This window comes from Saccostrea cucullata, unplaced genomic scaffold (genome assembly GCF_032062105.1).
Source record: "Saccostrea cucullata isolate Sc308-1 unplaced genomic scaffold, CSIRO_AGI_Scuc_v1 ctg1079, whole genome shotgun sequence".
Lineage (NCBI taxonomy): Eukaryota > Metazoa > Mollusca > Bivalvia > Ostreida > Ostreidae > Saccostrea > Saccostrea cuccullata.
This window is the reverse complement of record NW_026925541.1, coordinates 206,784-229,766: the sequence shown is the minus strand read 5'-3', so window position 1 is coordinate 229,766 and position 22,983 is coordinate 206,784. Positions and strand designations below refer to the sequence as shown.

Below are 22,983 nucleotides of genomic sequence, written 5' to 3'. Positions count from 1 at the left end.
TAAGGTATTTATATTGGTGAACATGATCAGCTCAACCATTGTTCATGTTTTGATTTATGGCAGTCACCTTTTTAGTTCCAAAAGCAATGAAAGTTTAGTATCAACAAATATGCAAACTTTGTGCATTATATTCTAATTTAACTGGTTGTTTTTGGCACTATCGTATTCCAATCCAGAGCTGGACATATATGAAATGAAAGTGACAAACAATAAGATATTTTTCAACAAATAAGTGTAAAGCTTATTTATTTCTGGTGTATAATAACAAATATTATTTAATATGAAAAATTGAAAGTATTAACTAGATAGTAAGGATATATGTTAAAACACAATTTACGAAAATTAATCCATGTGTAAATTAATGATAACTCGCAGTAACAACAAACAAGACATTTTATTCCAACAATATTACAAAGCAAGGTCATTGTAAGGAAAAAAATAGACAGAAAAACACTGGAAACTGTTCATAAATGTTTTCCACTCCGTCCCAAAAAGAAACTTCAGAACTGAACCTCCATTAGACCCTCTACAGTACAAGATTTTCCTGCCGAGTTAAGACTGATCTCGTTTTTAAACTGTCTCTCGATAACGTTAATCTGTAAAAGCACCTGTTGTAAGTCTTCCTCTTGACTCATTCCGTCAGTCGATTTCAGACTACTTCCACTTATCGATGGTGCTGGACTATGACTTCCGGAGGTTTGAGCCTCGTTTTGGGGAATGAGCTCGTGCTCTTGTAACTTCCGCCCCGTCGTGTTATTAAAACGAGGCGGCATTGAAGTGTATGCCGTTTCTGTGTGGCTGTTGGCTGGTAACAATTTGGAGAACGGGAGTTTCTTTCTTAACTTTATTGGTCTTCGACAACACTTTGATTTAAGGATGGTTTCTCGCAAACCTTGTCTGAATTTGAAAGACATGACGCTGTAGAGAACCGGATTGACGGTGCAGTTTATAAAATAGAAAATTCCTGACACATAAAATAGAGTTCTGTAGATCCGAAGAAGTGGAGCGGTCCATACACTGATAGAAACCGACATCATCCGCTCGGCGTGAAATGGTGCCCAACAGACAAAGAAGGCCACAACTACTGCCACTGAAAATATATATAAAAGATGACATACATATACAAATAAGTCTACACATTTGACCAAACAATAAGCTGTATTTGCAAACAAGGGTAATTTACCGACCATAGACTTAAGAAATATTGACTTTCAAGAAATTGATTTTACCCATTGATCATCAACGTATTACTCATTAGCTTGTCAGACTCTGTGGTATCTTTTATTTTGAGTTCAGTATGATGCAACTAATTAAATAAAGCGAGCGCAGCGAGTGTCGCAAACCGACGCTCGTCACTCACTGCGAACTCTTAATGCAACGCCTGGGTGAAGAGAAAATTCGGACTTTGCATGTTGATCCAAACGAAATGTTTTCCTCGGTTACTCTGGACCCACAATGCATCGCTTGTTAAAGCTACGTTCTCGCGAGAATAACGGAAAAAGTTCAACAAAACGTTAACTCGCTTTGATTTAATGGATTTTTATTGAAGATAAAGAAACATTCTTCATTAATTTTCAGCACTGTCCAGACGCAACAAATATCATGTGCGGTTTGACGAGCCTTATATATTAAAGCAAAGTATCTGCACTCGCCCTAACGGTCGCGCCGTCAACATATTATATGACTGGAAATAGATAATTTTAATCATCCTGATAAACGAAGGTAGACTTGATTAATTTACTTTTTATTTATGATATTCAATATTATGAGGTAAGTTTGAATGTATGTAATACTTGTAAACAGAATAATTGACTTTCATAAGACTGGTTTTGATAAGCTGTAGCTGAACAAAACATAAGAAGGTGAACAGGATCAAATATGGCGGTGTTTCCGGTGTAGTTAAGTTGTCAATCCTTACTTGGTTTTATTTTACAAGACTGGTGTTGCAATTATTTAGGCTCTAATCTTAATATAAAATATGTTCTTTTGCCGGGAATATTGATTTTGCCGAGTATTAATCCCAATGGTGTAGAATTCATCTTAGATAAGAGTATGGGACTGCAGATTACATACAGGTTTTGGAATATTAACGGAAAGCACATCTGTTGATATTCAGAATCCTTTTGCAGTATTCCGGTCGTTTATGTGTAATATTGTTTTATCATGTTTATGGATATTCATATTCACATTATTTTCAATGTTTAAACTTCTGAAAGGGTTGATTTCTTTTTTGTTGAATTCAGCTATAAATCTGTATCTTTTTAGCAGACAGAATTGACCTCCACGACAACTGTCGTAAACTTTTATCTTTTGACAATTTTTAGATTCGCTGGAACAAATAGCGGAAATATGAAAAAAAAAATCACATTGCTTGACTTAATGTAGCCACTAAAAATCAAAACTTATTATTCAGTCAAACTGAAATTTATTGCTTTTCAATATTCCATTCATTGTTTTTTTAAATATCCACAATATAAAGTGCAAAAAGAGCAAATGACGAGGAAATCAACAATGTACAATTGTACATGCATTTTTTCAAAAAGCATTAAAATATCTTTAGTTACAAGTACATTATTGTTGTCGTTATTTTGAGAAATACACAATAAATCGATAATAAAATTCACTTTAAAGAAGCTAGGTGAAAAGAGAAATAGTCATTATCCCAAATTCTGCAAGGAGTATAAAACATGAAAAGGGAAAATGCAGGATTTTGATAATCATTTCGAAATAATTGATTTAAAGATTGGCATACAGTCCTTAATCTGTCTTCTTTTTAGTAAATTGTTTCTTATTTGTTATAATTCATTTTTATTAATTCTCCTACACAATATATATACAGAGCATAAATTATGTAACCCTTTTTTCCGCTATGCAAAACTGAGTTTGATCAAAACTTGGGGCTGTAATTACTGAAAATTTTCAAAATTATTTTCACGAGGTAGATATTAGACGTTATTATTGTTTCTTTAAACTAAATTTACACAAGGTTTGCGAGCAGAAAATCTTTCGTTTTAATAAAAGGGGCTCACAAATAAAAAAAAAATAAAATTTTTTAGATGTTTCAGGGCAACGAACCAAAATGTTGTATGGTTCACGCAGCAAACAAACATAAGCGTACTACAAGTTAATTTTCTAATATTGTAGGGAGAAAAAAAGAACCACTGTGTGTGTTTGATTGAATTTGCAGTGACTTCTGGTGAATAAATGATATAAAGATAAATTATCAATCTCGTTTAATGTCAATTTTGACAAATTCAGTGGTTGTTACAAAGACCTTGTTAGCAATCTGTCGTTTTGCCGAATGCTGACTGACGTCCCTCAATCAAATGACTTGTTTTGTCACACTGAATTGGCTACCGATTCTTCCTTTTGCCCAGTTATGATATGAAGCACACGGCGGTCTACAGGAACTTCTTACTCCTATGTGGCATCTTATCCCACCCCTGTTTTCAGCGGTTTATTTTTGTTTTGCTCAATAATTTGAATTATTCAAACGAAGTTTTGAGAATTAACATTATACAATTGTCGACTTTTGATGAGGTATACTCGTGACTATACAGACCTGGTCAGGTATTGGTTGACCGAGGCCGAAGGCCGAGGTTAACCAATTCCTGACTAGGTCTGTATAGTCACGAGTAGACCAAATTCAAAAGTCAATAACCTTTCTATGAAATGATCAGGAATTTTACAACACTTTTGACACTTTCAATCTTGTCTCCATTAAAAAAAACACCCATGGTATAATTGTCACGACTTATCTAATTAATAACTAGCAGTTAAAAATGGAAAACAATATTATTAAACAATCAATACTCAACCATTTACTTTCAAAAACGGTTTATTTCCTTGGTACTGGCGTCTGATATGTTTACATTCACACCGACACATGCTTTGAAACACGCAATCTGATTGGTCGAAAAAAACTGTAAGGAAATCTATGGTTGGTCAAGAGGAAAAACCCGAATAAACTTCCCAGAACGTCATATGAGGTGAGCTCACTCTGAGGAAAAGGCGTCTAGACCAATCAGAGAGCACCAAAATTCCTGATCATTTAACAATGTTTGTTATCTTCTTACTTACCACATGTTTTATTATTATTATTAACTAACCATTGATAGTTTTATATCGATTTCTTGTATTTTTTTTATTTGGTACACTTTTCAAATACGAATATTTACATAATTGCAAATATCTTTCTTAGATGAACCTATTGAAAATAACCTACGTTCAATTCTGTGTGAATTTCATTTGGGGGTCAGAGGTCATAGCGCGACCGGATCACAGTGCGATGTGATATTTTGACCAAACAACTTCTAGGTTATTGCGCGTCACTACATATCAATTCGTTGGTCCGTTCGTGTAATAAATACAATTTAACTCGAAATGTATTCGTTTCAAATGTAAATATAAGTAATAAACAACAATGTTAAAAAGTTCACTGGGAAATGAACTTTTAGTTGGTACGTGATCAAATCTACTGAGAAGCCCTTTGGGCTTCACAGGATTTGATCACGTGACCAACTAAAAGTTCATTTCCCAGAGAACTTTTTAACATTGTTGTTTATTTCTTAATTATACGTGTCATTTAGGTATGTACGAGGTGCTGGCTAATCTAATAAGTGTCCATAAAATATGTCATATCAGAATGGGACATACATGAATGTTAAATTGCGCCTTGTGTTGCACCTTGAAATTTTATACTTTGAATTGATTCATTTGAGAGAGAGAGAGAGAGTTACCAAGCATTTTAAGGACAGAGCGTCTGGCCCGTGCCTGTAGCTGTACGTTGGCGTCAGGACGCCCCTTGCTATCTCGTAAACAGGTTACTTGTTCTTTTGACGTTTTTGAGGCATCAGAGGAGGATCTATGTATCTTAGGGGCGTCAATGGTAGATCGATGTATGGCAGCAGCAATCAAGCTGTACAGGACGCTGATAAAAATCATCGGGACGATGAAAAACAAGCAGGTAGAGGCGAGGAACCAGCCTGTGATGGGTGCGTGTTTATACGTGCACATCGCCGACTCGTCGATCGTCCTATTCCTGGGGTCCTTCATTTTCACCACGCCATATTGGTTGGCGATTGGAATGGCGGTACACACCGCTACTATCCAAACGCAGACAATCACTCTGGCTGCACGCGCAAGGCTGGACATCTTCTGAGCCTTCATCGGGAAGCAAATAGCGACATACCGCTCAATGGTGAAAGCTGTGATGGTGAGAATGGACGTATTAGTGGATATTTCACAGACAAACGCGCGCATGACACACAATGTTTCTCCAAACACCCAAGGGTAGAGCGACCAGACGGAATATAAATCAGGGGGAAGACCAATCACTAGCAATAAAAGGTCAGCTATGGCAAGGTTAAACAAGTAAAAGTTCGTGGCTGTGTGCATGAACTTGTTTCTAGCGATAACAACGCACGTGCAAAGGTTGCCAAGGACACCGGTAACGAGGAGAATGCTGTAGATGATTGTGATTGGTATAACGACAGCAAGACTATCCCGCCGCGGGTACATGTACAGTTCAAGAAACCGCCAAATATCAAAAGGAGGCCCTGCACCAGTTGTGTTGTACTTGATGGCATGAAGTGCCCGGATAAGATGTCGTAGCTGAGAGTCGCTGCAGGTGGCATTATAGAGCTCTTCACACAAACTGATCAGGTAGTCCATGGTGCTCTCAGAAAACGTCATAGCCAATCAGGGAGGTTGACATTAAGAATAAGTCTGCAATTCAAGAAAAAAATCACTTTATAAAGAAAATTCTCGTGTTTATAAAAAAGATTTATGTAATCTTAAAATTTCTGTCGACTGTTAAATAATACTTTTTTCGTCATTTTAAAAAACATGATCAGTGGGATTGGCGGGAAAAAAAAATGATGACCTATTGCAGGTTGTATCTATGTGTAGGTTTGATCCAACAGTCTTTTTGAAAAACAGTCTGTGTTTTCAATGTCTTATTTTAAAACAGTATGGAACTGTCACAAAGATTAAAAGAAGAAACTTCACCTATAGAAGTACATAAATATTTCAGGTGTACAATAAAAGGGATATAAACATAGCAAACAGGAGGAAAAAGACATTATTCAATATTTACTGAGAAGTTATTTAATACAATGCCACACAAGTGAACAATGACCTAACGCGGAGTAAAAAGTAAGAAAACGGAAAATGAACAGTTACTGGTTCTCTGTCGGCGAAGAGTAGCATGAACGGTTAGCAAACCACTCTCAAACAGAGTTGAGGATGCTTGCAAAGGGAACTGTTTAATAAGAAATAAATAACAAGTTTAGAAACATCAATGGGAATTGAAGTGGGTCGGTCATGTGATCAAATCCTGTGAAGGCCGAAGGTATATACATTTGAGACAGACAACTGAATATTTTTGAATATAAATTATTGCACTAACCGTCCGTCGTAGATTTTGAAAAATGACGCAAGGTGTAAATCGGCTTGAATGGCGGTTACGCTTCGAATTCACCAGGCTAAGGATTTTATTTCTAATGGAATATTTTGTGAAAGGCTACTTCTGATCAGTAATAGTGAATAGATTGTTGTCTGGGAATATTTTTATTCGTGAAAACTGATAATCAATGCTGAAAAGACACAAGAAACACTTCCGATTCGAAGACCGATGATAAAAAGTAGGAGGAATTTTGGTCGCCAGAAAGGGATGGATGGATCCGATGGATGGAAACATTTGACCGAGCCAGTTAAATTGCAATCAACTGGATTTGATAAAAAACATTCAATCTACGATTTCAATGAATAAAGGCATATTTATGATGAAAACACGGAGACGGCGACAATTTATTGTTACGACAACTCCGATGTGTTTGTCAGCTATTTGTGTCGTGATTGCAATGCTTTGATATTTTCCAACAGATTTACACATCTATCTTGAGTAGAATTTAATGGAAATAGTATAGTTTTTCATAGAATATTAATTAAAGGTGTACCCCAAAATTAGGATAAACGTTAGAGACTGTGCAGCTGACAAAAGCACCCCTACTAATGTTATTGTGATTTAAATTCAAGACACGTGGGTTAGGTTTACCTGTTCAAAGGTTATAGGGTAGAACCGGTTTTATAAATAAAATTGGCAATAAACAGGAAATTGCTATAGTCTGTTTCTTCTGATAACATCCCTGTGAAAAATGTGTTTCCACAACTTTCAAAAAGACTTTCATGATTTTCAACAGAAATGGGTGGCTTTGGGGTGGGGGGTAAATAACAATTAATACATCTTATCATAGTTAACTGCAAAAATTACAGCTCACAAGTACTCACTGGTAAAAAAAATGTGTAATATCATCTACACTGACAAACCTTTGTTTGCCTTATATGGCTATTGCTATTAATGCGCACAGAGGATCTTACCACGAGCAATGGACCAATTCAATCGCATCATCTCGGGTCTTTCCGTCAGAGATCGGAAAAACAACCTCGAATGTATTAACATCGCCGGATGTTAAAATTTATACATTTCCTGTTTAGTCAAATGTATGATAGACGGTGTTAGATGTCCCTTTTATAGTATATTTTAGGTAATATCATTACATTGATTAAAGTTAAACTCCATATTCAACAGATAAAAGGTCTCCATGCATTTATTTAAAAGATCATGAAAAAGGAGGGTTGTCATGGCGTCTACCATATACATTCGAGGTCGTTTTTCCTCTAGTCGGAAAGGCCCGAGAAGTTACGATTGTGGACCAATTATTGATTGACATGTTTACATGTTACTTCGAACACGTGGTTCAGGTCAATCTATGATCATGTCAATGGAGAGCAGAATAAAAAAAGTTCTTATGAACAAAATGCAAACATAAGAAACTATGAAAAATATAACGGGCGTTTTTAATGTGTTGTTAACTAGAGAAATACGAGGGTCATTCAAAAAGTTCGTAGACTTTTGTTCTTACTTTTTTATTTAACGTCATATTATATCCAAATTTAGTACAAATATTTTAACAACAGATTCAAATAATTTAAGTACAAAAATTGGAATGTATCTTCATATTTATAAAAATTACCAAGGATTTAGAACAGCAAAAATGGGTCACGGAGCACCGTCAAAATTGAGTATTTTTCTTATTTTCACTTTACAGTATTTATAGCTATACCTCTAATAAATGGAACTGAAACGAAATAAAATTTACATGTTTAATTAAATAAAGTATTGTTGTATTAATTAAAATGAAATCAGGTTATGTAATATTTCGCTCCATTTAAAAGATATCAGCTTCTAAATACATAAGGACTTGACTGAAAAAAATCAAAAAAACCATGACGTTTGAGGACGTCACGGAGCAGCAAGTAGCAATAAAATTAGACTTTACACTCAGGGAACTTCTTCTACAAGCTTAAAAAATCCTTTTAAACCAGGATATGTATGAAAAATAATCTGTGTATTTGTATTAAATTAAAAACACAATTTTTGAGTGGTAGCGAGTTTGAATCGGACGATGGATTGTCTGTAAAGAAACAGGTTAAAGATAAAAATATTGTCAAAAGAGTTAGGAACGTCATTGAACGTGATATGTGCTTCAATGTTGCAGAAATAATAGAGTTGCATAGTAATTTAAAGAATTTGAAAACAATAACATTCTTATTCAAGCTATATTTGTACAATTGTTAGCAAACTAGGTGTTAAGTGTTGTGGATATGTGTTTTGAATGGGGAAGACATTACAGACTGTGTTTGACATAAAAAAAAATGAGTATACTTTTGACCAACCTTCTCAGCGTTGTTGTTGACGTTACAATATTGGTTAACCGTGCTCCGTGGTAACAAAACATGTTGCTTTAAATTTTGGCTAACATGAGTTCTATTTAATCAAATGGAATGAAACTTCACACTTCGACAAAATAAATGTTTATGTTTACGAAAATGTATTGATCTATAATCTTGTAATAATCATATGACGATGAGAAGCATTGTCTACGTATTTTTTGAATGACCCTCGTATATGTTTTTAAATAAAATGTATACGTAGTTACTGTCAAGTTCAGAACACCAGCACTTCAAGGGTAAGGAAAACGAGCAGCTTCTCGTATGCATTTAAATGGACAAAACATTCTTTCACATAACTATACTCGTGATAACGTGTGTTGGCCAGGGAATCCACCAGACAATTGTATTCACCGATAGTACAGTAAAGGAATTTATCAAGCGTAAAATTCCTGTAGTATTTGTGTAGTAGCCCATAATGCAATTCTCATTCATCTGATTTGTCAGTTAAAGTCGCATTGGTGCCTCATTTGCTAATCTGACGCCAAAAAATATAGTCCCGGTTCCCATGCAAAATATTTGTCTAAAAATAAATTTTAATTCATGACAGCAGAAAAAAATAGAGAATACTTATAATTTAAACTTGAATGAATTCAAGAAAGATCGATTGAAGTACATTTCTACAGAATGATGTTATGGGGTGGTGAAAACTAAAACGCAACATAACTTTTCTGTTTACCATGTCTCCACGTGCTAGTCACTTCCTAGCCAAATTTCCGTGAATAATTTACCCTATCTCGCTGAAGTCTCGCTAACTCTCGCCAGAGCCACTGTCAGAGCTACTCTGAACTCATCGGGTTTTATAATCTGCAGAACACCGAAATATAAAAAGGTTCCGAACACATTAGTAGGGGTGAAAAGTATCATAAAAGGTATAAACAAACGCTAGTTTTCATGTGTATATTCTCTATGTACGCAGGTTAAATCGATAGCCAAAAAATGTATGAAATACTCGTTTACAATGTAAATAAAATAATGATTATTTTACATGCTTATTTTGTTCATTTCTATACATGAAAAGCAAGTAGAGCAAGTACCGGTAGAGATCATTGCGCCGTGTGATTAGGTCACGTATTGACCTTTGACAAACTTCATACAGAATTGAAGATATTTGTTCTCTGTATGTTTATATAATATATACATTTGTGGTATCTCTCCATTATATAAACATACAGAGAGAAAATATCTTCAATTCTGTATGAAGTTTGTCAGAGGTCAGAGGTCAATACGTGACCTAATCACACGGCGCAATAATATCTACCGGTACATAAATTATAAAATGACCTGCTCTACTTGCTTTTCCTGTATAAAAATGAACGAATAAGCAAGTAAAATGATAATTATTTTATTTACAATGTAAACAAGTATTCCATACAGCTTTTTGGCTATCGATTTAACCTGTGTACATAGAGAAAACTAACGCTTGTTTACATTTCTTTTTCACTTTTGTTAGCTGCAATAGTCTGTAACGTTCATCCTTATTTTTTGGGTAAACCTTTGGTTAAATTTTCATGATAAACTATCATTTTATCTTTAAATTCTACTCACGATAAATATGTAAATCTTTTGGAAAACATCATTGCAATCATTCCATGAACAGCTGCCAAACACCTAGGCGTTTTCGTAGTTCAATGTAAAGCTGTCGCCAGTGACTCTGTGTTTATCAGCGTTTTACGAAAAGTAGGCTATACCTTAAGTTACTGAAATCGTAGAATGTTTTGATCAAATTGCAAATTAACTGGCTCGGACAAGTGTCTCAATCCATCGGATCCATCCATCCCTTCCCGGCGACCGAAATTCCTCCAACTTTTTATCATCAAACTTCGGACGTGTTTCTTGTCTTTTCAGCATCGATTATCAATTTTCACGAATAAAGATACTCCCAGACAACAATCTGTTCACTATTACTGATCACAAGTAGCCTTTCACAAAATATTCCCATCGAAATAGATTCCTTAACCTAATGAATTCGAAGCGTAACCGCCATGCAACCCGATTTACACCTTGCTATGGCACGCCAAATTCACAAAAATGAGATAAACCTAGTTTCACAATTGATAAACTAGGTTTATCGACTGTAAACTATAGTTAACAAACCGTAAACTATAGTTAACGATTTGTTAAGTATAGTTTTCATCTGTAAAACTATATTTAACGGTTGTTAACTATAGTTTACGAATGCTAATCTAAGTTTATCTGTCTGTCATAAGTGTTAACAATAGATTTTGTTGATACACATAGATTCACGTTTGTAAACTATAGTTTACAATCGTAAACTATAGTTAAGAGTTGTTAATCATAGTTTCACAAATCATGAAACTATATTTATCAGATCGTTAACTATAGTTAACGGTTTGTAAACTATAGTTTGCAAATCGTGAAACTGTATTTATCAGATAATCTATGTTTTGCAATCGCAAATGATTGTTTTCGGTGTTAAGTATAGTTTACGGTTGTGAAACATAGATTATCGCGTTAACTATGGTTTACAGATGTAAAATATAGTATAACGTTGTTAACTATAGTTTACAGTCCGTAAACTATAGTTTATAACCGATAAACCTAGTTTAGTCATACCTTGCGTCATTTTTCAAAATCTACGACGGACGATTAGTGCAATAATTTAAATTCGCAAATATGCAATTGTCTGTCTCAAATGTATATATAAGTAATAAATAACTTTATAAACTTCAATGGGAATTGAAGTGGGTCGGTCACGTGATCAAATCCTGTGAAGGCCGAAGTTAAGTAAATGTAGAGATACCACAAATGTATATATTTTGATTTGCGCGGAGGATAGCATGAACGGTAAGCAACCCTGATTGCAATTGGAGCAGAGGGCACATGCAAAGAAACCAGGTTAACTTAATTAAAGATTCATTTAATAAATAAAATGCACGATGCTAAATAAGCTCAAAATTGAAATCATAAACAGGGCAAACACTGTCCTTTACAACATTAAGTTGGATCAGATAAAATGAAGGAGTGAGCATCCCCAGCCGTAAGGTCACACCTTCTGCATGCTCTTTTTCCTGATTGGGACAAGCAGGGAAAAACGTAGACAATTCATTGTGAAAATAATGAACAAACAATAGTATGAAAAACGTCAGTCAGCTTTTACTAAAAGGTTGTATTTGCTGACAATGTCGTGGTATTAACCAAAAAGTTAGGGAAAAAAAGCTTCATAAGACTGTTTTGATCCTTGTGTCATCAACTTGTTTGTTAAGAGCTTGCCTCATATTAGAATTTGTTGATATGTAGAGCGTGTCGAACGTATATCAACTGAGATATACAAGCAGGTGATATGGGTATACTGCCACATCAGTATGGGGAGCTGACGGTTGAAAAATTTAAAAATCCCATAGATATCATGAAATATATGGAGATAATGAAAAGTATTCAAGCTCAAAAGTCCATAAAACAATACAAAATAGGAACAGAGCAAACACGGACCTCCAAAACATCAGGAATGGGATAAGGTGCCATGGAGAAGTGAGCTCCCCTGCCGACCGGTCACACCCGCCGTGCGCTCCTTGTCATGATCGGGAAATAACGGAAAAATCCGTCGTCAATTCAGTGTAAAAAATGGACTAACGATTAGTATGAAAAATTTCAGTCAGTATTTGACTTCATGATATCTTGTATTTGCTGACAAGGTCATTGTATCGACCATAGAACTTACGGGATGATAACTTTAAACGAGACTGTTGATATTTTTGATTCATCAACTTGTTTACCTCGTTTTCGAAATTGTACATAGGTAGAACATGCTCTTGCATATCGAAACAACTGATAAAAACTTTGTATGTAGGTGATGAAGGTACATTGCTGCATTAGTAAGCTGGAAGATGACGATTGAAAAGTGTATCTTGTTTATCATGAAGCTTGGTTGTTAAATAACCATTTACGTATTTTTGTACATGAAGTAAGAAATCTTTTGCAGTTCGATTTTAAATATTTAAAAGTTATAATGCTCACATTTAATAAAAACTTTTTGCTTATTTTTTGTTATTATTTTTTTTATATAAATGAAATGTATAAAGATAACGAACAAAATTCAAGCCAGAAAGTCCAATCAAATAAAAATAAAGAGGAGAGCAAACACGGATCTCTAATACTTCAAATGTGGGATCATGTGCCATAGAGGAGTGGGTTTATCCCCTGCCAAGTAATTGCCTCCATACTTAGACAACTTCTACTGATGGTTTGTGTACATATCTTAAATAAGTAAACAGCAGCTGCAAATTAAGGATTCAAATCAGAAGGAAACGAATAAATGAAAGATAAATAATGGACAACTTAGATACTGTAAACCAATTTTATTCGCGTGCGAGAAATTTCCACGAGTTTCGAGACTTACTTTAACTCGCGAATATTAATCGCCAGGAGCTTTTTTCTTTCCTCTGCATTTGTACAGAATGTTCCCTCAGTAGCAAAGAATGATAGTCGCAGATTGATTTACAACTGACAAATTGTGATGACACTCACAGAATTTTAATAATAGTAGGGGTTTTTTTTCATTTCATTACAAAAGTGCATATCAAAATCATATTTTTTATTGTTATACTGAAGTATTATGTATTTATGTAATTACGATCGATCCTTTTACATAAAAAAATTATTTAAATGTATTTTTTTAGTAAATACATCGATCGAGAAGCTACATTTCTGTACATCAATTTTTGGAATATCGGTAAAATATGATTTTAATATGTACTTCTGCAATACCAGTTCGAGTTATAATTGTGCAGAAAATTAATGTATTATATATTCATTTATTTTATATGCATACCCAATTCGAAAAACCAACAATATTATTTCCACATAAAGAGGATATTCTAAATTAAGAGAAACAAAATCTTTTTATGTCTAAAACCTATATATTTTATGTAAAAATAATCTAGAAATTATGTATAATACGCCTGAAATATCTATATATGCTTCCTTCAATTATCGAAAAAATATTATTTGATGTTTAGTTTGAATAACATAAACAAAAAGAATATTATTTATCTCCCACTCAAAACTGACATGATAAATTGGTCGGATATTTTTTAACAAAAGGTATATTTTCCTTCCAAAAGTACATAAAATGAAAATGTGTCAGAATTTCCGTCATCTGCATATAAGTAGACAGTTTATACTTTGTCCAATCCTACGTCAGAAATAATTCTCAATATGCACTTTAAACTGTATAGCTTCTCTAATTTGTGGAAGGATCTAATTAAAATCACCCACAAGTATGTAACGTAATTATCAAATATACAAATTGCGGCAATGACCCAGTCCTACAACGAAATTCACAGATAAACTATAAAACACGAGATTTTCATCTAAGAGTACAAAGTCAGATCAATGGTTTTGAAAATTATCCTGGTTTGAAATAAAAGTAAAAAAAAAAGTCACCTGAAAATAATTTCAATTACAGTTGTCATTAGATAAGTTAATTTTTATCCGTTTCAAAAGTTTTTCAAAAGTTCTCGGCATCCTGGAATTAATTACTAAATGTATCAATTACACTTTGTACTTTACAGCAAGATTTCATCAAGTAAAAGGTGAAGAAAGAACAATTATATTGATCAGGTATACATGGAACATTCTTTGATCAAAATAAAGTTCATAGTCTACATTTCCTAAATTTTATAGTCGTTGTAATGACTCCATTAACAAATATGACTAATCATCAATCGGTCGTATTTTAGCTGACTTATTAATACCAATTGTTTTTCTTTGTTACTTGTTGCTTTGTTTTTATACCAAAATTCCATGTAGAGAAGAAGCAAGGCTGACAAATGGGCGAGGGTAAAGATGAGATTTCTTTTTTTCAATTTTTAAAGGTACCGTCATATGATCATCATCAAAAAAATATAATTAATTCGCTTCAAAAGTTTACCCTGTGTTCAGTATAAATATATGTCCATAACAATAAATAGCAAGATAAGGCCTTTTTGGTCCTGTGTAAGTTGTCTGTTTAGGAATTTAGTCGAGTAATAAATCGGGATGATAGCACGTTTATCGGTGTGTATAGGACATCGACCTCTCCGTATCGCGAACATAAAACTGCATCTCGGTAGCATGTTTGTGGATGACAGCTAAAAATTTTTGATTTGTCACGTGTATAAAGCTGACATTTTGGAGTTCCGATTTTTTTCCTGAGTGAAGTTAAAAAAGAAAAGGTTACATATATTTTAAAAGATAATTGCATTTTGACAGTGGGTATTTGCACTACGGAAATTAGTTGATTTTTCAAAACAATAAAGAATTGGAAAGCAGATTAATGTGAATGAAATATGATTTTTAATGAGAGCTAAAAAAAACTGAGGGCATTGTTTCATTTGTTCTGTTATATCCTTTATAGAGTTCATGTTTTACAACTCGGTCAATGTCGCCGGAAAATTGAGTTCCGGAAATCTCTTACCGAAGCTTGTTATTCCGGATTTTCACCGAATTACCGATCCCTAGCTGATAAAAATTATTTAAAAAATAACCCTCAAATTATAAACTGAATCGTGAGTATTTCTCTTAAAAATTATTACAGCTCTAAAATAATGATTTGAATCGTGAGTATTTTTCATATTAAATATCACATATTTATATGGAAGAAATTATCTTCTTTCATTCAGATTTGGAATATGGAGGAAAAAGTCTTATTAAATAGCCTCATTAAAACAATCACATCAACAATCGGAAATAAACTGAACTGACTGTCTCGGGTTTTTACCAGATAAGAGTACAGAGGATTGTATCTGAGTGTTCTATGAAATGACAGTTTTTTAAATTTCCCTTTGCATGAATCATACCCTATAATATCCAACATAGGTTTAATTTTATCAATGAAACATATGGGAATAACGAACAGTATTAAAGATCAGAAGTTCACAAAACAATACAAAATAGGAGCAGAGCAAACAGGGACCTCCCAAATATTAGAGGTGGGATCAAGTGCCAAATAAATATCAATAATTCAGTTTACCAACCACAGGTCGACCATCTGCTGACTCAACGGGGTTGAAATCCCTACAGCATCCCTGACACGCTGAAATCCCTATAGCATCCCTGACACGCTGGAATCCCTACAACATCAACTAATTTGTAACTAACCTGTCTTTGATAGTACTCAGGGCATGCCACTGAGTATCTAATTAGTATGGCGATTGATGATGATCAACACAGGTAATGGTGGGATACCGGGTATTACTTTATAGTTATACAGATGGAAAGTTGACGACGGAGAAGCTAAAATCGTTTCGATTGTCAAACAGTTTTCGTTGCTATTTAGTCCCTATCGTCATTAGCCAGTCTGTAAGTTGGAAAAGCATCCAGATATGAACATGACATGTAAATGAATGTCAAAGTTAAGATTACAGCAAAATTTTTTTTTGCATTCAGAAGTTTTCGAATAGTTTGGTCAAAGGAATATATAACCTAAGGGACTGAAAAAGAAACATAATAAGTGTCCATAAGACTTCAAACAAATTGTTGAAAGACCTGTCTTCAAAAATGACCCAGATATTCATAGTGAGGAATTTTTTCCTTTATCCGATCATGACAAGGGGCATACGGCAGGTGTAATTGTCCACAAGGGAAAGTTGTGAAACAATAAATGTTTGAGTTAGACTAAATTATTATTTAACAAATTGAAATCTCAACATTCTAAGGTCTATAGACCTTGATATATCTAAATGTTTATTATAAGAAATGGCCTCTTTTTTCCAGAATTTTGGGAAATATATGTTCATGTGGACTTGTCTAATGTTTTTTATGTTCTTTACTATTCAACTTCCGAAGAAAAAAAATCACACATGAAATCAACTTATAAATTTTGTTTTCAAACTAGTTTTTTCTTTATATTTTAAAATAAACACATAAAAACTACACTTTCTACCATGTTGTGAAACTAAAAATGTTTAAATAAGACTTAAAATATTATTTTCCGACATTCTAAGGTCTATCTCAGAATTCTTTTCTATGCGACTTCCGAAGAAAAACAGCTTTTAGCATTAGTATGATTAATATATTTTCTATTTTTGTCTTTAATAAATAAAAAGCTTAATATAAGTGCTGTAGAAAGGTAAAGATAACGATCAACGATTGATCTCGTCAATTTCCCTTCGCATATCATGTATATTGCACCGAAAATTAAACTTGACTTCCGTCAATTAAGAGTAATTTTAATGACAAATTTGACCTAATTTTTAATTTCAAGTTGGGATGTACTAAACTTCAATTCATCATCAAAGAAAACATCGCACGCATGTACCTTGCAACACATTGGCGTTTAAAAAATTCAGTGAACCGAACCGCTTAAATAAATCCTTTAATTGATCTTTATAATGATACATTTCCTTGGTCGTTTAGTAACTTAATTACAAGAGCTTTATAAAAACAGACTACTGTATTCAGCCAGTTCAACAGTAAAAGCTAAATCCATTTGACGAGGTTTTCATTCACTGTAGAATATATAGCTAAAATGCCCTGGAAAGGCAAATTTTCCCGAGGAAAGAATTCTTTTCAGAGAAAGTTTTATTCAAATGGGGCTTGTTTTTGAAAGGGGGTAAGCACTGCAAAAAGATGTTGTAAATGAAGAGTGGATACTTAAAAATTCCAAGGAACTTTTGAAATTTTTGAAATCATAAAATTTTACAAAAATCAACAACTTAAAAACGTAGGACTTTCTAGACAGATGTTTTTTTTTCAATAAAAAATGAAAGTCGTAATATTACTTACATTGTCATTGGTCATTTGGAAAATTATTTTGTTTAAAACATTCTGATTGTGCACACAAATTAAAAAGATGCTTGAATTTCTGATTGACATAAACTATGTAGGTTTTCCAACAACCTACTGGAATTTCAATGGGTTCCAATTGCGCCCCGTTATTAGCAGACCTATTTTTTTATTCACGTGAAGCAGAATTTGTGCAAAATCTTATGCATGAAAAGAAGACAACACTTGCTGTGGCCTGCAACTCGACAGCAAGATATATCGACGACGTATTGTCAATTATCAATGGTAATTTCCATTCTTATATCGATATGATATATCCCGATACGCTTGAGATAAAAGATACTAACGATTCTGACAAATCTGTTTCATATTGAGATATTTTACTTGAAGAAAACGTTAATGGTTATCTAACTACAAAGCTTTATGATAAACGTAATTACTTTATATAATTATAAATCATCAACTTCCCTTCCTTATGTAGCAATATACCCTCATTACCTGCATTAGAGGTTTATATAGCTCTCAGTTTATTTGATAGGCAAGAGCGTGCTCTACGTATGAATAATTTCTAAAACGGGGAAAATTATTGACAGACAAATTACGGAATCAAGAATATCAGCAGTCTCGTTTAGAGTCATTATTTTGTTAGTTCTATGGTCGATACAATTTTTTTTTAAGCAAATACAATATATCATTAAGTCAAATCCTGACTGACGTTTTTCATACTAATTTTAAGGCCATATTATAAACAAACTGAATTGTTGACTAATTATTTCGTTATTTCCCGATCATGACAAGGAGTACACGGTGGGTGTGACTGACCGACATGGGATGTTCACTCCTCCATGGCAGCTGATCCAACCTTTAATTTTTTGTCGGCCCGCATTTGCTCTGCTTCAATTTTGTAATAGATTTTCATGAACTTTTGAGTTTGAATATTTTTAGTTATCTCCATATATTTCATTCAATAACTAAATGAAATTAGTTATAGAACTTAACTTGTTCAAGTAGGTACAAATAACTGCGCATGCCGTATACATGATATACATCTGTTTTTTTAAATTCAAGTTAGTACAAATATCTGCCGTATATATATGATAGAACATATAGAGAAAACGAACAGTATTCAAGAACAATAGTCCATAAAACAATACAAAATAGGAGCAAAGCACACACAAACCTCCAAAACATCAGAGGTGGGATCAGGTGCCATGGAGGAGTGGGCATCCCCTGCTGACCGGTCACACCGTCGTGTGCTCCTTGTCATGCATGGGAAATAACAAAAAAATCCGTCGTCAATTCAGTCTATAAGTAATGGCCTAACAATTTGTATGAAAAACGTCAGTCAGCATTTGACCCAATGATAAATTATATATGCTGATAAGGTCATTGTATCGACCAAAGAACTTACGAAATGATGACTTTAAACGAGACTGTTGATTTTCTTGTTTCATCAACTTGTTTGTCAATAATTTACCTCGTTTCAGAAATTGTCCATACGTAGAGGATGCTCTTGCTTATCGAATTAACTGGAGTATATAAACTCCTTGTGCAGGTGATGAAGGCAAATTGCTGCATAAGTAAGGGAAGTTGAAGATAGAAAAGTAAAAGTCATCACGTTAGAACTTGGTTATAAGAGTACCATTAACGTCTTTTTCAAGTAGAAAATCTAAAATATGAAACAGGTGTGTCAGACTCTGTTGTATCTTTTATCTCAAGCTCAGCAGGATATATCGTGTTGACACTTAAGAATGGAAATTCCCATTGTTAATTAACTATACTAACATTTTTTTATTTCAAAAGGCTAAAATAGTGCTTTTAAGTTTGAATACTGCTTGTTATCTTCATATATTTCATATAAAAGAAGGGTTACTGAAAAAAAAAAATGTGAAAGAATGTGAAAATTGGGATTTGTAATTGTGGGGATAACCATCGTGAAAATGACATGTTCCCTTTTCCAATTGTTCGGCAATTTTAACTGACCATTATTTATCTCCAGAAGTATGTCTAGACTGTTTTCAGTATGATAAATATTTTATCTACAGAATAGAACTACCCTATAATGATTCTCTCATGCCCAGGGATAAAAAATATTATGTTATAAATCTCATTTATCATTTAATGCTCAAATTTCTGAAATAAATGTTTGATTTCTTGACACATAATCGTCGTTAATCGTTTACATTTCTCATTTGATACAAAAAATTGTCCATCGCCCTGTGTGAGATGCTGATTTACTAGCAGAAATGGATTTAAAATATGTTTGATAGACTGAAGTCAGAGCTTAATGATTATTTATTTTCTCTTAGCTCCTACCTCCCTTTAAAGAATAAAATGGAAAAGCATCATGAAAAAGAGAAACAAAAGATTCCCCTAGATACTAGTAATAAGGGGTGTTATTTGAAAAAAATTATTTTCATTATGCTACGAATTTACATGTTTTACATATATCAAGTTAATAGCTGCCGTGGTGAAATCACAAAAATAAAAAAATATAGGTAATGTAAGTGTATTTTATTTGAATGTTCATGTGGATTAAATTTCAGATTTTTTCATGAAGAATAGGAAGAAAGATATTTACGTATGATTTTTATTACTAGTATCTATTTGAAACCTATCTGACCATTAAAAATTCTCAACGTACTCTCAGTATTAAACGATAAAAATCTTACACTTAATTTTTTTTTTTTTATAATTAAGGAACTCAAATAAAAAAAACATACACCAACGACGTTTTCCTATATGTATTATCGTCCTCAGTATTAAGCACTTTGTTAGTAATCGCACAAAACTGGAAAGTTTTTCGGGTAGTTTTATCTAGTTTCAGTGTTAAAAACCCAACTCTGGCATTGCCTAAATACATATTGGTTCCATGGAAACTATCTGATATCCTTTCTAAAACATTCAATATCCTCTTAGAAATTTAAACTATAATCAGTATAATCCCGAAGATTTTTTTCCGAACAGGGTTTTTAAAGACAAACATTACATCATTTATAGTTTACCACCTCCAGACCTCTCCCCATCTCATCAAATATGAAGACTTATCTAAACAATGGAACTTAGCAAATCATTGAAGGATTATTCTTTACAGGATTTTATTTTATTTTTTTTTTTTTTACAAACGATCCTTGCTTTCATAAGCAAATGGATTAAAACTCATGCGTTGGCTCTAACGTCTGTTGTACATTAATTTTTTTACTAATATTATCTTTATAGAAACCCCATCATCAGAATTTTAATGATAAATGTTATAAAAATTTTATTGTACAGGTAAAGTATCCTAATTTATTTAATCTACTTTTATCTCTTCAAGGTAAAGGAAAACAAAATTTCATCCTTTCAAGGGATCTGCACCTAGTAAACAGTTCCATTTGGAAAATATTTGCCAGATCATCAAGATGTGATCTTAGGCAAAACATCCCTGGGATTATGCTAAATTAAGTATACATGGTAATGGAACTCTATCTATATCATTGGACTTTCAGTTAGCTAAAATGGTATTGAATTTCTCAGACAAGCTTTATTTTTCTCATAAGCGGAAAAGAGAAAATTCTTAAGGTTTTTTTTAATACCTATCAAATAAAAGATGTTTTGTAGTTGCAAACTGTTCCTAGACTTAATTTTCATTCTCAAAGTTATGCAGACTTTAAATTTATCTTTTTTTTTGTGTGTTTTTAGGAAATCAATTTTAAGCATATCAATTACCGGTAACACATTTAACGATGACAAAATACAAAATTAAATTAAAAAAAAAATTAAAAAAAAAAACGAAAGAATAAAAGGAACGAACTAAAACATTTTTTGTCAGTGAAATGTGTGGTCAACAACCATAGGTTTAATATTTATTTTCTTGTTTTTTTTATAGCTTTATTTATTCATCAAATGACTCTGTATACTGAATTAAATCGCATTTATTTTACTGATGATGTAGCTAGTAACAATATAGCTGTATTTTCTTAATTCATACGATGTATTGAAAAATGCAGTTCTAAACGATATGTATAACGATGATTTTGAGGAATTTAATTGCTTATGTCTTCACGCGCACTTCTCGCACATTATACAGCAGAAAGAAAATCGGTGAATTGCAAAAACCAGAGCTTTTATTTTTTTGAATTGTTTTTAGGCATCAGTTGTTACTCACTAATGAAAAACTAATGAACTCGGTAATGGGAATGAAACAAATCGTCTATAAATGATGATTTGCCATTTAGCTCAATTTTACAATGTTTCATGGTAAGCCATTATTACATTTTTTATCATCAGTTTCCTGTGGTGGTACGGATTTATTTTTGACGATAACGAATTGCCAGTTAACCCTGATCTGCTTTATTAATGATTTTTATGATTATTAAACGACTGACCCACATAATCTCGTTTGATCCACCTTCCTGTTTTAGAGGGAAATATTAAATTGACTGGCACTTGAGACGGTCCGCCCGATTATTTAGGGATTTCGGCCGTCACAGAAACTTGTTTTACATGTCAACTCAAACCTGAGGCCCAGGTTTCGTGATCCCCCGGCGCCTTACACTACCAGGTAGTCGGGGGCACGTTTTGACACATTACAATTTAATTTAATTTAATTGAAATGTGAAAATTACATAATTTTTCTTTTATTATCAAAATTCTTTTAAGAAATACAACATGCTCATAATCAAATAGCGCTTGAATTAAAGAACAAATCTAAAACTTCTGAATAGTTCAGATGTAGAAAAAAAATAAGTATTAAGTATTTAATTTAGATTCACCCACCTTATTAAAAAGTGATGTTAAGAGTTCTTTTTGTGGTCATCGCTCCCAAAATTCAGCATTGTCCGTACCCATGATTTATTTTTTCACAAGCCGTTCCTCATATCATATCAGTGAAAATTATTATCGGCACCAATCATAAGAATTCCCTCTATAATTTCAGCACAGCATTTCAAAAATTGTCTTAATACCTGAGAAATGTTTTACTAGTGTTGCATTTGTTTCAATTTCTCTGTTTATGTTTGAACATCTTGACAGGTGCGCGCACATTGCTGTCGGAGCGTGACGCGTCGAGATGTGGAGGATGATTTGAAAAGTGCTATTGACTTCTTGATTAAAAAGTAGATAGAGCTTAACCCTGCTGTCACAGAGAGTTAAAGTGAAGCGGAAATTCTCTCAGTCCGATTGGTACACCATATCAGGCACGGGACAAAAACACCACCACTATTACGTAGTGTGTCAAATGAATTTTAAGAATCATGTTGAAGTTAAGTGTTTCGTAGTTCATAAATCCTATGAAAGACAATTATGCTTTATTCAAGAAGCCTAATTCGATGTTAAGGCCCCTCCATGTCTAATTTTCAGCTGATGTCGATGCAAGCTAGAAGTTTCAAAAGAAGATTAAACGGAATAAATTTGTGTCGTGCATAAAAAATCTCAGAATCCGAGATATTTAAAAAAAAACCCATGAAAATAGGTACAGACTTC

At 33.3% G+C, this 22,983-nt stretch overlaps 1 protein-coding gene across 1 annotated transcript; it reads right to left on the bottom strand.

Annotated features, from left to right (window-relative positions):
• Window positions 1–374: 374 nt before the first annotated feature.
• Window positions 375–22,762, bottom strand: LOC134269172 (pyrokinin-1 receptor-like). The gene is made up of 3 exons (XM_062751394.1): window positions 22,279–22,762; window positions 4,740–5,727; window positions 375–1,090 (listed from the first exon to the last, which is right to left on the bottom strand). Exons 2-3 carry the CDS (start codon window positions 5,692–5,694, stop codon window positions 501–503), a joined length of 1,545 nt encoding a protein of 514 aa, XP_062607378.1. The 5' UTR covers window positions 5,695–5,727; window positions 22,279–22,762; the 3' UTR covers window positions 375–500.
• Between the last annotated feature and the right edge of the window lie 221 nt (window positions 22,763–22,983).

What these genes read in the sequence shown, in the direction of transcription:
- LOC134269172 (XM_062751394.1), bottom strand. Translation starts at nt 5,694, where the DNA reads ATGACGTTTTCTGAGAGCACCATGGACTACCTGATCAGTTTGTGTGAA. An exon ending in CTCTGTCCTTAAAATGCTTG is followed by an intron (nt 1,091 to 4,739) that starts GTAACTCTCTCT and finishes ATATATTTTCAG; the next exon opens with TGGCAGTAGTTGTGGCCTTC.